The sequence below is a fragment of the Leucoraja erinacea genome, chromosome 15 (genome assembly GCF_028641065.1).
Source record: "Leucoraja erinacea ecotype New England chromosome 15, Leri_hhj_1, whole genome shotgun sequence".
Classification (NCBI taxonomy): domain Eukaryota; kingdom Metazoa; phylum Chordata; class Chondrichthyes; order Rajiformes; family Rajidae; genus Leucoraja; species Leucoraja erinaceus.
This window is the reverse complement of record NC_073391.1, coordinates 33586924-33603814: the sequence shown is the minus strand read 5'-3', so window position 1 is coordinate 33603814 and position 16891 is coordinate 33586924. Positions and strand designations below refer to the sequence as shown.

Here is a 16891-nt window from a genome sequence, read left to right as displayed (position 1 = left end):
GAGGCAGCAACTCTACCACTGCACCACCCGTGCAGATCCCCCGCCTGGATCCAAATGTAATCAACACACTTCAAGGACACTGAACATAAACGCTTTGGTTTGCTCGTCAGCCATTCCTTTACATTCCAGGCAACATGTGCCCTCTGACCTTTCTGACTCATAGTAACACGCGATACATTTAAATATGACGTTAGTTACCGTGACGTCCCTTCCTTATCAAACAAAGATCATACCAGCATCATCACATTGTAAGCGGAACATTCCAACAGCATTTAGGATATGGCATTCGTTACGTGGGTAAGGCATCATTTTTCACATGTTCATACATCTCATAGTCCTCGTATCTCTTGCCCGATAAACCAGCGGATGGGGCCACCGTTGTTCGTGGGATCTTGCTGTGTGCCGATTGGCGAGGCCAGACCCGACCTTGCCACAGTGTACGCCAACTCCAAAGGTCACGGAAGGTGCCACGTGAAGCCAATCCTTTCTTTATTTTAGTTTTGCTTAGTTTAGAGATACGGCGTGGAAACAGGCCCTTCGGCCCACCGAGTCCACACCGACCAGCGATCACCCCGTACACTAGCTCTATCCTACCCAGTAGGGACAGTTTACAGAAACCAGTTAACCTACGAGCCTGTACGTCGTTGGAAACCGGGTAAAACCCACCCAGTCACGGGAGAACGTGCAAACTCCATACAGGCAGCACCTGTAGTCAGGATCGAACCCGGGTCCCAAATGTTCATTAAGACCAGAATTAGGCCATTCGTTCCATCGGGTCTATTCCACCATTCAATTATGGTTGATCTATCTTTCCCTCTCAACCCCATCCCCCATAACCTTGGACACCCATTCGAATCAAGCACCTTTCAATCTCTGCCTTAAGAATACCTAATGGCCTCCACAGCTGTTTGTGGCAATGAATTCCACAGATTCACCACCCTCCAACTAAAGAAATTCCTCCTCATCTCCTTTCTAGTCCCCGGCGCTGCAAGGCAGCAACTCTACTGCTGCGTTAACGTGCCGCATGTTGTTGGGGACGAGGGGGACGATGTGGGGGAGGTAGTGAAATACGATCATCATTAAATAGCCCTGCATCAGAGGCGAGCTGGGACTGGGGAAATATGAGCAGTGAAGGGTGAGGGATGGATAGCGCGAGGGATTACTGAAGGGTTTCTGAGAATGTAATATTGAATCTGCTCACACTGAAGCGGCCGACATGATGTATGCTGACAGTGAAATGTAAATGCAGAAAGGATGAATAGACCAATTAAAATGGTAATAAGGAGGAGATGAAGGAAGGTCGTTGGGGGCAGATGTTGTGCGGAGCTAACGTGCCTCGGGGTCGATAGTCTTGGCCCCGCTCACCGTTCCGTTTTGCCTTCGATCCGTGCACTGCCTGTTCCGACCCCCCTCATGCAGCTCCTTGCCATCCCTGATCTCTCGAGACCACCGTGGCTGGTGGTCCTACCACCATCTGCCCCCTAGCCCACAGCACATCCCACCAAGCAAGCCCACCCCACCAGAGTCTGTCCGGGTACTGTTCTGGTCGCCCCATTGCAGCAAGGGTATGGAGGGATGGGAGAGGGTTCATTGAGGGTTACCACAAAGATGTCTGGATTATATATCATGAGCCACAAGGAGAGGTTGGTCAAACTTGGATTGTTCTCTCTGGAGGTTGGCATTCCCGCAGCTCCCGCATGTCCCGTTCATGTACTGCCCAAAGTCTCTTCTGAAGTGTTGGTCTAACTTAGCGGGTCAGGCAGCGTCTCTGGAGAACATGGATAGGCCACGTTTCAGGTCGGGACCCATCTTCAGGCTGACTGCGGTGGGGAGAAGTCTGGGAATGTTGGGGGAGAACATACAAAACTCCGTACTGACAGCACCCGTAGTCAGGATCAAACCCGGGTCTCTGGGGCTGTGAGGCAGCAACTCTAACGTGGTGCCACCATGCCATTGTATGCAAGTCTGTACTGTTCTCTGTAGATAGACACAAAATGCTGGAGTAACTCAGCGGGACAGGCAGCATCTCTGGAGAGAAGGGATGGGTGACGTTTCGGGTGGAGACCCTTCTTCAGACAGTACTGTTCTCTGTAAATCTGGAGCTTTGTCTGTTTGTGGGTGCTCAGTGGGGCCCGCACATTCCCCTTTGTCCAGCCCGGAGCTGTGGTGGGACGGGTCAAGGAGCCACTCTGGATCGGTCATTGAATGGGCTGCATTTGTATATCCGCAGGTTCAATGGCCCCAACCTGGTGCTGAAATACAACAAGGTCAAGAAGAGGCTCCAGAACATCGCGGTGGATGAGCGCAGCTCCCCATACTACTCTCTCCGCGATCGCCAGGGCAACGCCATCGGCGTGGCGGCCTGTGACATCGACGGCGACGGAAGGGAGGAAATATACTTCCTCAACACGAACAACGCCTTCGCAGGTAAGTGGGTGGGCTGGGCTGGTAGCGATGAGAGTGGCTCATAGCTTATAGGAGCCTCTTCTGGTTCTGATTAAAACTTACTCCCCTTCACTTTACACCCGCCCTCCAGTTCCTGGTCTCCCATATCTGGGGAAAAGATTCTCTCCTATCTATTCCACTCATGATTTTATAAACCTCTATAAAATCACCCCTCAGCCTTGTACGCTCCAAGGAATAAAGTCCCAGCCTGCCCAACCTCTCCCTGTAGCTCAGGCCCTCGAGATCTGGCAACATCCTCGTAATTCTTCTCTCCACTCGTTACAACTTAATTACATATTTTTGATCATCAGGTGAACAGAAATGATGGGACAGATATTGTTTAGAGATACAGCGCGGATACAGGCAGCTTCGGCACACCGAGTCGGCGCCGGCCAGCGATCCCCGTACACTCGCACCATCCTACACATGAGGAACAATTTACAATTTTTACCGAAGCCAAATTTACCTATGATCCTGCGCGTCCTTGGAGAGCGGGTGGAAACCGGAGCGCCCGGAGAAATCCCACGCGGTCATGGGGTGAACGTGCAAACTCCGTACAGACAGCACCCCTAGTCAGGAACTATGTGTCTCTGTAAGGCAGCAACTCTACCTCTGCGCCACTGTGCTGCCCTGGTGATTTGGGTTTGACCGTAACATCCGCCTCTTCTCCCCACAGGTGTGGCCACCTACACCGACAAACTCTTCAAGTTGCGCAATGGCCGGTGGGAAGACATCTTGAGTGATGACATCAACGTCAACAGACAAGTGGCCAATCATTTCGCTGGGCGGTCCGTGGCATGTGTGGATCGGAAGGTAAAGGGAAAGTCACAGCCTTGTGTCTGATTACGCCCTATCCTCCCAGGATTCGCTTCGTTTGTGTCTCATTTGTTTAATTTAGTTTATTGTCACGTGTACCGATGTATAGCAAACAGCTTTTTGTGTAAGAAAGGATTGCAGATGCTGGTTTAAATCGAAGGTAGACACAAAATGCTGGAGTAACTCAGCGGGACTGGCAGCATCTCTGGAGAGAAGGAATGGGTGACGTTTCGGGTCGAGACCTTTCTTCAGCTTTTTGTTGTGTGCTATCCAGTCAGCGGAAAGACCAAACATAATTACAGTCAAGCCGTCCACAGTGTACAGACACGGGCTAAATGAATAATGTATAGTGCTAGATAAAGTCCAGTAAAGTCCGATTAAAGATAGTCCCAGGATCTCCAACGAGGTAGATGGGAGGTCAGGACCGCTCTCTAGTTGGTGATAGGATGGTTCCGTTGCCTGATAACAGCTGGGAAGAAACTGTCCCTGAATCTGGAGGAGTGCGCTTTCACACTTCTGTACCTCTTGCCTAATGAGAGAAGAGGGAGTGAGACTGGTCCTCGATGATGCTGGTGGCCATTCCAAGGCAGCGTGAGGTGTAGATGGGGTCGATGGGAGGGAGGGGAGTATAAGATGAAGTTACTTAAAATGAGAGCATCCAATGTTCATAACGCTGGGTTGTAAGCAGCCGAAGCAAAATGTCAGGTGGAATCTGAGGTACTGTTCCTCCCATTTGCCTTGAGCATAGTTCTGCCATTTGACACCTCACTAAAGTAGCCTCTGGTGACGAAATCTTCAATGCAGTATGACAAAGTACAGAGGCTCTTCAATATCTTTTCTCAACATTAATTCTTAAATGGACAGTGGGGATATTTGGAGCATTAAGTGCTCCCATTGGATTTTGCAGCTCCTTTTAAAAGCTGTTAATGTGGTGATTAACATCCTGGTTCACACTGTTATTGTAATGGCAGAGTGTTTCATTATGATGCAAATTGATAATGCCCTTGTAATTAGTATTAATGAAAATATAAAGAGATACTCCTTATCACAATCCTAATGCAGTGCAAATCTAATGGAATAAGATGCGATATAGAATCTAGCCCAGTGAATGTGGTTAGAGAATGCCCTGGCAGCTGCTGTCCATCACACAGACCAGAGCTGACCATCGACCCCATCTACACCTCGCGCGGGGCCTTGGTAAAGCAGCCGTCATGATCAGGGCGGCACGGTGGCACAGCGGCAGAGTTGCTGCCCTACAGCGGCAGAGACCCGGGTTGGATCCTGCCAATGGCTGCTTTCTGTACAGAGTTTCTACGTTCTCCCTGTGACCTTGTGGGCTTTCTCCGGGTGCTCCAGTCTCCTCCCACATCCCAAAGATCAAGTTCAAGTTCAAGTGAGTTTATTGTCGTGTGTCCCTGTATAGGACAATGAAATTCTTGCTTTGCTTCAGCACACAGAACAAAAAAAATAGTAGGCATTTACTACAAAACAGATCAGTGTGTCCATATACCATGATATAAATATATACACACATGAATAAATAAATTGGTAAAGTGCAAATAACAGAAAGTGGTTATTAATAATCAGAGTTTTGTCCGAGCCATAAAATATATGCAACAAGAACTGTGCCAAAACGGTTCCGACATTCTCAGCGGCTGTAATTACTGTTGTATTTAGTTTTCACAAAAAGTATTATCATACCGAGCACCCTTGCTATTCATGTGGCCCTCTAGGATGATTCCCCCTTCCCTTGTTTGAGGGGTGTGTCCCCAGCAGAATCTGCCCCTCAATGTCCAGCAGCAGAAGGACCCCTAGACTGTGATCCTCCCCACAAAGCCTTGGCGTTGGCTGCACTGAGCTACAGTGTGTCCCTCAACACGTACTCCTGCATTCTGCAGCGGGCCAGTCGGCAACATTCCCCTCCCAGATGGACGTCTTGATCTGCCGGGTGGCCAATAGGTTTCCGTGCAGAACAAAGAGCGTCTCTCGCCGAGTTGATGGTCTTCCAGCGGGGCTTGATGTCCGTCACACTTGGACAGGCACACGGATGGGAGAGGGTTTAGAGGCGTATACAATACGAGACGATACGATAGAACTTTATTTATCCCACGAGGGAGATTGATCGGCCACCAGTCAGAGGATCATGGCTGACCATCCAACTCAGGTATCCCAGCCAACATCCTCCTTCTCTCCAATACCCCCTGATCCCTTTAGCCACAAGGGCCACATCTAACTCCCCTCTTAAAAATAGCCAATGAACTGGCCTCCACTACCTTCTGTGGCAGAGGATTGTTCAGGGCCAATATTGGGTGGCATAAACACAGAAACGCACGAAACATGAAATGTAAAGTGACGAGTGGCAAGGATTGGGGATGTGCAAAAAGATTTCAGCGGGCTGTAAATACATTAATTAGTGGGGGAGGGGGGGGGAGGGGCTATTCAGTGGCCCTCGATTCCCCCTTCCCTACCCCACGACAGAATGGGGAAGGACCCTAGACTGTGATCCTCCCCACAAAGCCTTGGCGTTGGCTGCACTGAGTTGTACAGTTTGATTTCCACAGGGAAGAAGGATCTCCTGTGGCGTTCTGTGCTGCATCTTGGTGGAACCAGTCTGTTGCTAAAGGTACTCCTCAGCTTGACCAGTGTGTCATGGAGGGGGTGAGCTGTATTGTCCAAGATGCAGTTTGAGGAGCATCCTCCCCTCCAATACCCCCTCCCATTAATCCGTCCATCCTCCCCCCCCCCCCCCCCCCGCCCCCCCCAGGATGGAGCCGGCCTTCCTGACGAGTTTGACATGGGCCATATGCTGGTCCCAGCTGAGATGGGGAACGTTGTCCGGCGTGGATGCGTCGGGCTGAAGAGCATGTTTCCGTGCCGCCGTGTGACTCAACCCAGAACAAGCGTTCCAAGTGGGAAAGCTTAGACATTAAAAAGGAGATTGGTTGACACCAGCCCTTCATTTTGCGGTGCGCGGTCCAACAATCCTGGGAATAATCCTGCGTTCTCGTGGAGATAAAGGCAGCCAGAATCATCGATCATCTCGCCTGTCAGCATAAAAATGGAATTGATGCACAAGACTGCTCGAAAAATGATAATAAATAACCATGTGGTGGGTAACAGATGGAGATGTGCCTGTGTCTGCAATCATTCTTTGTACGGAGACAGGATGCTTTGCACAAATTGGCTAACCTTCAGGCGAGGAGTTTTGGCGTAGTGGTACCGTGCCTTGAAAATGAATTGTGGGCGATTAAAGGGCCTGTCCCACTTGGGCGACCTAATCCTCGAGTTCTGGCGAGTTTGCCCTCGACTCATACTCGCAGCATGGTCGACACGAGGTCGTAGGAGGTCTTTGTAACTCTCCTTCATGCTCGAGAGTGGTCTCCACGTACTCGAGGCCTCAGCTGGGTCGCGGCGTTTTTTTCAATATGTTAAAAAATGCCAGCGAGAAAAAAAAGTTCACAATGGAAAAAATCAATGCTTTTTATACTCGTAGGTTTAGTCGTAGTTGGTCGACATGTTAGTCGTAGGTAATCGAGTATAGTCGAAGGTAGTCGTAGATAGTCTTCATCATAGTCAAAGGGAGGTCGAAGGTAGATCGAAGGAGGTCGGCTTCACTCTCCACTACTCGGTGTCCAATTTTCCCGAAGTTAGTCGTAGATAGTCGAAGTTGGTCTTCAACATAGTTGAAGGAGGTCTTCAACATATAATTTTTTTCAAACTCTTCTAAACTCACCAATTAGGTTGCCCAAGGAGGCCAGCCCCTTAACAGCGCCTGGCGTCTCTGTGTGGCGTAGAGCAGGCACTTCTGCCCGCTCGAGGCCCACTTAACGTACCACTATCAGGAGCATTTGATGCCGCTGGAGTTTAGAAGGATGACGGGACACCTCATCGAAACTTACCGAACAGTGAAAGGCCTGCAGAGAGCGGACGTGGAGAGGATGTTTCCATTCTTTGTGGACGCAGCCCAGACCATCAGGCAAACCAACCTCCCTTCCATTGACTCCATTTATACCTCGCGCTGCCCGGCAAGGCCACCAGCATAATCAAGGATGAGTCACGCCCTGGCCACTCCCTCTTCTCCCCTCTCCCATCGGGCAAAAGGTTTAGAAATGTGAATACGTACACCTCCAGATTCAGTTGTTTAAGAAAGAACTGCAGATGCTGGAAAAATCGAAGGGAGACAAAAATGCTGGAGAAACTCAGCGGGTGAGGCAGCATCTATGGAGCGAAGGAATTGGTGACGTTTCAGGTCGAGACTCTTCTTCAGACGTCTTGAGTCCTGAGTCTGAAGAAGGGTCTCGACCCAAAACGTCACCTATTCCTTCGCCCCATAGATGCTGCCTCACCTGCTGAGTTTCTCCAGCATTTTTGTCCACCTCCAGATTCAGGGGAAGTTTTATCCCATATGTTATCAGGCAACTGAAGCATCCTACCACAACCGGAGAGCGGTCCTGGAGTACTATCTACCTCATTGAAGACCCTCGGACTATATTTGTTCAGACTTTACTGGACTGTATCTTACACTAAATGTTATTCATATTAATCCTGTAATCATGAATCTGGAAACTGTGGACGGCTCGATTGTGATCGCGTATCGCCCTTCTGCTGTCTGGTTAACACACAACAAATGCTTTTCACCGTACCTCGGTACACGTGACAATAAACGGATCAATAAACAATTAACACTAGTGAGAGTGTCTAGGACCAGAGGGCACAGCCTCAGAATGAAAGGATGCACCTATAGACAGGAGATGAAGACGGCATAGGGGCGCAGCGGTAGCGTTGTCGCTTCACGGCGCCAGAGACCCAGGTTCCATCCTGAATACAGGTGCTGTCTGTATAGAGTTTGCACGTTCTCTTTGTGACCTGTGTGGATTTTTTCCGGATGCTCCGGTTTCCTCCGGATGCTCCGGTTTCCTCCTACACTCCAAAGATGTCCAGGTTTATAGGCCAATTGGCTTGGTAACATTGAAAATTGTCCTGAGTGTGTGTAGGATAGTGTTAGTGTGCGGGGATCGCTGGTTGGCGTGGGCTGGGTGGGCAGAAGCGCCTCTTTCTATGCTGTATCTCTAAACTAAACTGAACTGAAAAGGAGGAAATTGGAGGACGGTGAATCTGGAATTCATTGCCACAGACGGCGGTGGAGGCCAAGTCATTGGGTATTTGTAAGGCGGAGATTGACAGATTCTTGATTAGTTATGCCCCTATCCCACTTAGGAAACCTGAACGGAAATCTCTGGAGACTTTGCGCCCCACCCAAGGTTTCCGTGCAGTTCCCGGAGGTTGCAGGTGGTTGCCGGAGGTTGCAGGTAGTGGAAGCAGGTAGGGAGACTGACAAAAACCTCCGGGAACCGCACGGAAACCCTGGGTGGGGCGCAAAGTCTCCAGAGGTTTCCGTTCAGGTTTCCTAAGTGGGACAGGGGCATAAGGGTGTCAATGTTATGGGGGAGACGGCAGGAGAATGGGGTTGAGAGGGACAGATAGATCAGCCATGATTGACTCTGTGACCCTGGACTCCGTGCTTCTCCTCGTCCCATTGACCGGGTCAGGCAGCCTCTTCCTCCGCTCTGCCCACTCACCTGTGCTTCCTTCTCCGTCTCTCTCCCGCTCTCTCAGGGCTCTGGGAAGTATTCCGTCTACGTGGCCAACTACGCGAGCGGGAACATCGGCCCTCACGCGCTCATCGAGATGGATGAGGAGAGCAGCAACGTATCGATGGGCATCATCGCCCTCTCCAACGTGGCGGCAGAGGCCGGAGTCAACAAGTACACAGGTAAGATGCCTCACTGTGGACGGCCGGCCTCGCGTGTAGACGAACAACGGTTTCAATGAGCATGGCATTCCTTTAAAGTTGAGTCATGGTGCTGTAAGCTACGAAACAGGCCCTTCGGCCCAGCTTGTCCACGCAGATCAGATTGTTTAATTTAGTTTCGAGAATCAGCGTGGGAACAGATCCGCCGGTCCACGCCGGCCGCCGATCATCTGTTCACTAGTTCAGATTCTCAGATTCAGACAATTTTAGTTCACTACAGAGACAACGAAATGCATCACTAGTACTGCCCTACAAGCTTGGGGCAATAAGTGAGTTTGGTATTCCGAAAAACGCAAGGAATCATGGGATTTGTCAATGGTCACAAGCGAAAAACACTCTCTGTAGCCAGGAGCTAACTGGGGTCTCGGCAATCGCTGCCGAACTGCCACTGGACCATCCCTGTCCCCTCCCGAGTGCACCCCCCCCCCCCCGCTGTCCATCCGGGGGCACCAGCGTTTACTGTTGGCTGTGGGCCTGGGCCGTCATTCCCGTAAATCCAGGCAGGGCTGGTAGATGAACCCGGCGAGACGGGCAGAGTTGAGCTGGATGTAGCGCTGCTTCCCGCGCTGGTTGTGGGATTGGGGGTGCCGTTCCGTCTGACTCCTGACGTCTCTGGCTGCCACCGTACGGGGGGGGGGGGGGGGGGGGGGGCACTCAGGAGGGGACGGGGATGGTCCAGAGGGTTTTTCGGCAGCAATTGTGGTGCCGAAGACCCGAGTTTGGCCCTGGCTGCAGATGTCCATGCCAGGTCTGTGTCCATGCTGTGGCCTTAAATCTCTCCCCTCTCGCCCTAACCCAATCCCCTCTACACTGCGTAACAGACTGTAGGCATTCACATTACCCACGCCCCTCATGGACCATGTAATGGCACAGCGCAGGAGCACTCCAAACATGAGCAGCTTTGTAGGTCAGTGTTCAAGAAGGAACTGCAGATGCTGGAAGATCGAAGGTACACAACATTGCTGGAGAAACTCAGCGGGTGCAGCATAGATAGATAGATGCTGCCCATAGATGCTGCTGCACCCGCTGAGTTTCTCCAGCAATTTTGTGTAGCTTTGTAGGTCAATTGGTTTCTGTAAATTGCAAATTGTCCCTAGTGTGTAGGATACTGCTAGTGTACGGGGTGATCGCAGGTCGGCGCGGGCTCGGTGGGTCAAAGGGCCTGTTTCTGCGTGGTATCCGCAACATCTAAAGCTTCTTTTCCCCATTTATCAAGCTTCTGGTAAAGTCTCTGAAGCCTAAACGTCCATAGTGAAGCGCTACTGAGCACAGGCCCTGGGCTGGAGCCCACTGTGGGGGGGGGGGAGAGGGGTGAAGGGGGAACATCTTGCCCTGTTGTGGTGATCTCAGTTCACAGCCCACCGCAACGTCCACGGCTTGGTAACTTGGCAGGAGTTCACTCCTCCTCCTCCTCCTCCGCACAGCCGGATGGAGAGCTGGGCCATAATTAAAAAGCAATTACTGCACCAAGTGATTTATAAACCAAGCGCACAACACACTTGGTTTACCCCGTCCGTGTCTGCCGATCTCTGCACGCAGCCCAGACCATCAGGGAAACCAACCTCCCTTCCATCGACTCCATCTACACCTCACGCTGCCTCGGCAACGCCACCAGCATCATCAAGGACCAGTCTCACCCCGGTCGCTCCCTCTTCTCCCCTCTCCCATCAGGCACGAGGTACAGAAGATACAAAACGCACACCTCCAGATTCAGGGACAGTTTATTCCCCAACTGAACCATCCTACCACCAACTAGAGCGGTCCTGACCTCCCATCTACTTCTTTGGAGACCCTCAGACCATCTTCAGTCGGACATTTACTGGACTTTACCTTGCACTAAACGTTATTCTCTTTATCCTATATTTCTACACTGTGGACTTGACTGTAATCATGTACAGTCTCTCTGCTAACTGGTTAACACGCAACAAAAAGCTTTTCACTGTACCTCAGGACACATGTCAATAAACTAACAAGCTACAGTGCCCGAACATATTTACCTTCCCCGTGGGTATTGAGTGTGGAGCAGACTATCCTCAAGAGTTGAGGTACTACCACGCCACTCCCGAATACAACGCAAAGTGCTACAGTAACTCAACGGGTCAGACAGCATCTCTGGAGGACGTGGATAGGTGATGTTTGGGGGTCAGGCATAGCTCCAAGGTTGAGGGGAGACCTGATTGAAGTATAAAAAAGTTATCAGAGGCCTAGATAGACGGTCAGGACCTATTTTTCCCTGGATGAAATAGGCAAAGATTAGAGAACGGAGCTTTAAAGCCCGGTCCCACTGTACGAGTTCATTCAAGAGTTCTCCTGAGTTTGCCCTGATTCAAGAGTTCAATCCTGAGTTTGCCCTGATTTGAAAATCTTCACGTGTCTTCCCGAGTTTACCGTGTTTCCCGAATACCTGCCGTTAGCGTTACAAGCCGCTAAGAGACGTCCCCGAGCTCCGACGTACCCGCTACGTACATTCTACGTGCTTACCAAGAGTTTGATTTTTTTTTTTAAACTCGGCAGAGCTCGTGCCGTGGGACAGGGTTTTTAAGGTGAGAGGGGCAAAGTTTAAAGGAGATGTGTCATAGAAGTCAAACAGCGTGGAAACAGGCCCTTCGGCTCAACCCGAACATGTCCCATCTTCACTTGTCCCACCTGCCCGCATTTGGCCCACATCCCTTTAAACCTATCCTATCCATATATCTGTCTAAATGTGTCTTAAACGTTGCGATAGTACCTGCCTCAACTACCTCCTCAATCAGCTTGTTTCATACACAATGTAAAAACGTTGCCCCTCGGGTTCCTAATAAATCTCATCTCCCTCTAAACCTCGGGGTGGCACAGCGGTAGAGTTGCTGCCTGACAGCACCAGAGACCTGTGTTCCATCCAGACTACGGGTGCTGTCCATACGGAGTTTGTACGTTCTCCCTGTGACTCACGTGGGTTTTCTCCGGGTGCTCCGGTTTCCTCCCACACTCTAAAGACGTGCAGGTTTGCAGGTTAATTAGCTTTGGTGAAATTGTAAAATGTTCCGAGTGTGTAGGATAGTGCTAGTGTACGGGGTGATCGCTGGTCGGCACGGACCCGGTGGGCCGAAGGGCCTGTTTCCAGGCTGCATCTGTAGGCTAATTAAATGAGCACACGCGGACAGCAGCAGCAGCAGCAGCAGCAGATTAGTCAGCCGGATCCGGCTGGGGACATGGCCCCATATCTTTAACCCCCCCCCCCCCCGGGTCCACATTCACTCCACCCTGCTGCTGACTGTTCCAGCCGTTACAGGCATGTCCCACTCGGTAGAAGCTCACAAAGACAACTGTTTACCAGCCTTTTGATTTTTCTACAACAGCTAATGTGGAGCTTGCTTCTCAAGGCCACAGTCACTGTCAATGCTCCTGTTGTCAGCAAAATAAATTGCCTGGAACCCAAGGCCGTCTCTCTCTCTCTCTCTCTCTCTCCACCCCTCTCTCTTTCCCTCTCCATCTCTCTCTTGTTCTTTTTTTCTCTCTCCCTCTCTTTCTCTTTCTCTTTCTCAACCTTCCATTCTCTTCTTCTGCTCTCCCTCGCTTTCTCTCTCTCTCTCCCCCTCTCTCCCCCCCTCTCTCTCTCCTCTCCCTCTCTCTCTCTCTCTTTCTCTATCTCTCCCTCTCTCTCTCTCTCTCCTTTCTCTATCTCTCTTTCCTCTCTCTCTCTCTCTCCCTTTCTCTCTCTCTCTCTTCCTCTCTCTCTCTCTCTCTCCCTTTTCTCTCTCTCTCTCTCTCTCTCCTCTCTCTCTCTCTCTCTCCCCTCTCTCTCTCTCTCTCTCCCCCCCTCTTACCCCTCCCTCTCCTCCCCCCTCCCCCCTCTCTCTCCCTCTCTCCCTCATCGTGATAGTACCTGCCTCAAATACCTCCACCGGAACCCGGTTCCAAACCAGGCTTGCCAACTTTCTCATTCCCAAATAAGAGACAAAAGGTGAAAATAAGGGACAAATTCCCGATGGTAATGTGTTGCCGTGGCTGGGTGAATGATGAATTGGCCCGTGTGTTGGACTGCACACAAAGCCCAGCCGGCAGGCCAGCTGAGGAGCTTTGGCCCATGCGCCCGGCTTTGCGTGCAACGTCGCGCGGCCCGGGCCAAAACCCCTCAGCTGGCCCACCGGCCGGGCTTTGTGTTATGCTGCACGCACAGTCCAGCGCCCCATCCAACTCACGAACCGATGATCGGCCACGAGAAGGAGGGGCGGTGTCGGCGGTAAGCGAAGTCCGAAGATCGGACAGCTGGCCGGGCTGCCGACCGACGGGGCCACGGGCGAGGTGCTGCTGCTGCACTCCATGGGCTGCACGACGTCGGGACGGGTGAGGCTGGGCCGGGCGCGGCTCTCCGACCCGACAGTCCCCTCGACCCGAGTAGTAGCAGTCAAGTACGGGACAAGGGCAGTCCCAGATGGGACAAACCAACTTAGCCCAATATACGGGGTGTTCCAGCTAATATGGGACAGTTGGCAACCCTATTCCAAACACCCACCCCTGGTGTAAAAAAGATTCTCCCTCAGGTTCCTATTAAATCTTTTTTCCTCTCATCTTAATATTCTCCTGAACTATGGCAGTCATGGACTCACGGAGCTATACAGCATGGAAACAGGCCCTTCAGCCCACCTTGTCCATGCTGACCTACTGTGACATCCTGTGTTAGTCCCATTTGTCTACTATAGGCCCATATCCCTTTAACTCTTCCTATCGATATATCTGTCATAAAAGTCATAATTCTATCCGCTTCTATAGCTTCCTCTGGCAACACGTTCCAGATACGAACCACTCGCTGAGTGAAAAGGTTGCCGCTGAGTTCCCTCTTGAATCTCTGCCCTCTCACCATAAGCCTGCGCCCTCTAGTTTTAGAATCCTCTACCCTGGGGAAAAAGTGTGAGCGTTCACTTTACCCGTGTCCCTCACAATCTTGTACACCTCAATAAGGTCGCCCCTCAGCCTCCTACACGCCAAAGGAAAAAATCCCAGCCTCTCCAACCTCTCCCTGTAATTCAAGCCCGCAAGCCCAGGCAACATCCTGGTGAATATTTCCCACATCCTTTCCAGCTTTTAATAGCATCCCTGGCCAATTGTCTGTTGTTGTGATCTCCAGAGGGGGATGCAGCCAGCTTTTGCTATAGACAATTTACTATAAAGCTGAATCGTCTGATCCTGGGCGAAATGGGATTCAGCAAAATAGAAAACACAACAAACTGCAGTTGCAGGAATATTCGGCAAAAAGCCAGAAAGTGCTGGAGTAACTCAGCGGGTCAGGCAGAGCATCTCTGGTGAACATGGATAGGTGATGTTTTGGGTTGGGACCCTTCTTCAGACGGGTTGTGGGGGGGGGGGGTGGGGGGGGTGTGGGGGGGGGGGGGGGGGGGGGTGGGGGTGAGAAAGCTAGAAGAGAGGTGGGGACAGGACAGAACCTGGCACGTGATCCATGGTATGTGCCGGCATGAATCGCAGATGCACCCATTCCTTTTCTCCAAAGATGCTGCCTGACCTGCTGAGTTACTCCAGCTTATGGCGTCTATCTAAGTGATAGGTGGATACAAGTGCGGGAGGCTAAGTCCACTGGTCAATGGGTGGGACAAAGTCTGGAGATAATGAGAAGTCAAACGGCTGTGAGATAAGGAGAGAAGAGACTTGAAATGTGAGGCCGGAGGAAAGGATGTAGGTGGAAGGGGATGGGGAGGAGGAAAGGGGGGGGGGGGGGGGGGGGGGTTGCGAGATAGTGGGGGGAATGGGGGTGCTTCAGGTGGGGCACAGGTGGGGCACAGGCAAGAAAAAAACAGGTGGAATGAGAGTTGTTGGTTAGAGATGCAGCTCAGAAACAGGCCCTTCGGCCCACCAAATCAGTGCCAACCATCGATCACCCCGTACGCTAGCACTATCCCACACACTAGACACAATTTACAATTTTACCGAAGCCAATTACCCTACAAACCTGCATGTCTTTGGAGTGTGAGAGGAAACTGGAGCACCCGGAGAAAACCCACGCGGGTCACGGGGAGAACGTGCAGACTCCGTACAGACAGCACCCGTAGTTAGGATCGAACCCGGGTATTTGGCGCTGTGAGGCAGCGACTATACCGCTGCGCCACTGAGCCAGCGGACATTAGTTACCTAAACTTGGAGACTGCAATGTTCATACCGTTGGGTTGTCAGCTGTCCACGCACAATATGAGGCATGAGCAACATAGGCCTATTTTATATTTTGGAAGGAGCAGTTCTTATTGATTAGGTAAAGCAGCCATCACACTGATTCTGGAGTGATACCAGCATCCATCTGGGGAACAACATTGACAAATCTTCAGTGGCAGATAACTGGCTGTGAATCACTTGTGGGAACACCCTGTAGCTGTGGGAGGTGTTGGATAAATCAAGCTCCTTCCATAACAAACATATCATTAGAGTCATACAACACAGAAACAGGCCCTTTGGCCCACCACGTTCAGGCTGACCTGTATGCGCATCTACACTAATCTCATTTGCCCACATTAGGACTGTATCCTTTAGTTTTTCTTTAGTTTAGAGATATAGCGCGGAAACAGGCCCTTCGGCCCACCTTGTCCGTGCCGACCAGCGATCACCGCGTACATTAGCACTATCCCACACACTGTGCCTTCACCATCACTGGGCCAGAATCCTGGACCTTCCTCCATTATGGATTTACCCAGAGCTCAGAGACTGGACTGGCTCAAGAAGAAACCTCCCCAACACCATCTCAAGGGCCATTAGGGACCATAACACTCCCCTCTCCCCCCCCCCCCCCCCACCCATTTACCTCCCTTTCCCACAATTTTACCACCCTCTCCCATTCCCATAGGGACGTGTACATATTTCTCCCCTTCCCCACCCCCTCCACTTCCACCCACATTCCCTCCTCTGGCTTCACAATTCTTCTCTCACACCTTTTGTCTTTTTGTCTCTGCCCTTTGTCCAACTACCTGCCTATCAGCCTCCACCCCGCCCTGCCTGTATCCACCTATCAGCCTCCAGGCGATCTCCCACCTCTCTGCTCCAAATGTCAAACCTCCCCCATACCACACTCTGAAGAAGGGTCCTGAGCTGAGAGGTCACCTGTCCGTGTTCTTCAGAGATGCTGCTTGACTGGCTGAGTGACTCCTGCGTTTTGTGTCTTTTACGGGAAATTAGCGGCCGTCTCATCCCGGTGAAGCTCCATATCCTTGAACGTATAAACGAAAACTTGGTGGCACTGTGGCGCAGTTTTAGATTTGCTGCCTCACAGCACCAGAGGCCCAGGTTCGATCCTGACTACGGATACAATACAATACAAATTTATTATCATTTGAGCCCCAGTGAGACTCAAACGAAATGTTGTTTCCACAGCCATACAAACAAAGACACTGTCTTACAGACATACACATAATTAAATTCACACAAACATCCATCACAGTGAAGCCACTGTGATGGAAGGCAAGTCTTTTCTCTCCCCTGTTCTCCGTGTCTCTCCCGATGTCCAAGCCCCAGGCGGGCGATGATGAGTCCCACGGCCATTTTAGGCCGCGCGGGGCGATTTACGGCCCCGCTCCCGGTCTGAAAGTCCAAGGTTGGAACCCCCACGGGCGATGGTGAGTCCCACGGCCATGAAGCCGTGCCGGGTGATGTACTGTCCCGGTCCGGGTTGTTCCAACCCCGTGACACCGGCTGGAGAAGTCGCGTTGCGGGAGCTCCGGGAAGCGGTCTCTCTCTCTCCTCCCAGACCCGCGAGCTCCCGATGTCAAAGTCCACCGGACCTGCGACTGCGTTGCTGGAGCCTCCGAGCCCCAGGAGTCGAGTCGCAGCAGCGAGTCACCA

The 16891-nt window shown here is 51.5% G+C and overlaps 1 protein-coding gene across 1 annotated transcript in view; it reads left to right on the top strand.

Moving 5' to 3' along the window:
* Nucleotides 1–16891, top strand: part of crtac1b (cartilage acidic protein 1b) — a 129299-nt gene that overhangs the window by 33617 nt on the left and 78791 nt on the right. The window contains 3 exon segments of the mRNA XM_055647094.1: nucleotides 2231–2427; nucleotides 3122–3258; nucleotides 8878–9034. Coding sequence (XP_055503069.1) covers nucleotides 2231–2427; nucleotides 3122–3258; nucleotides 8878–9034 — 491 coding nt within the window.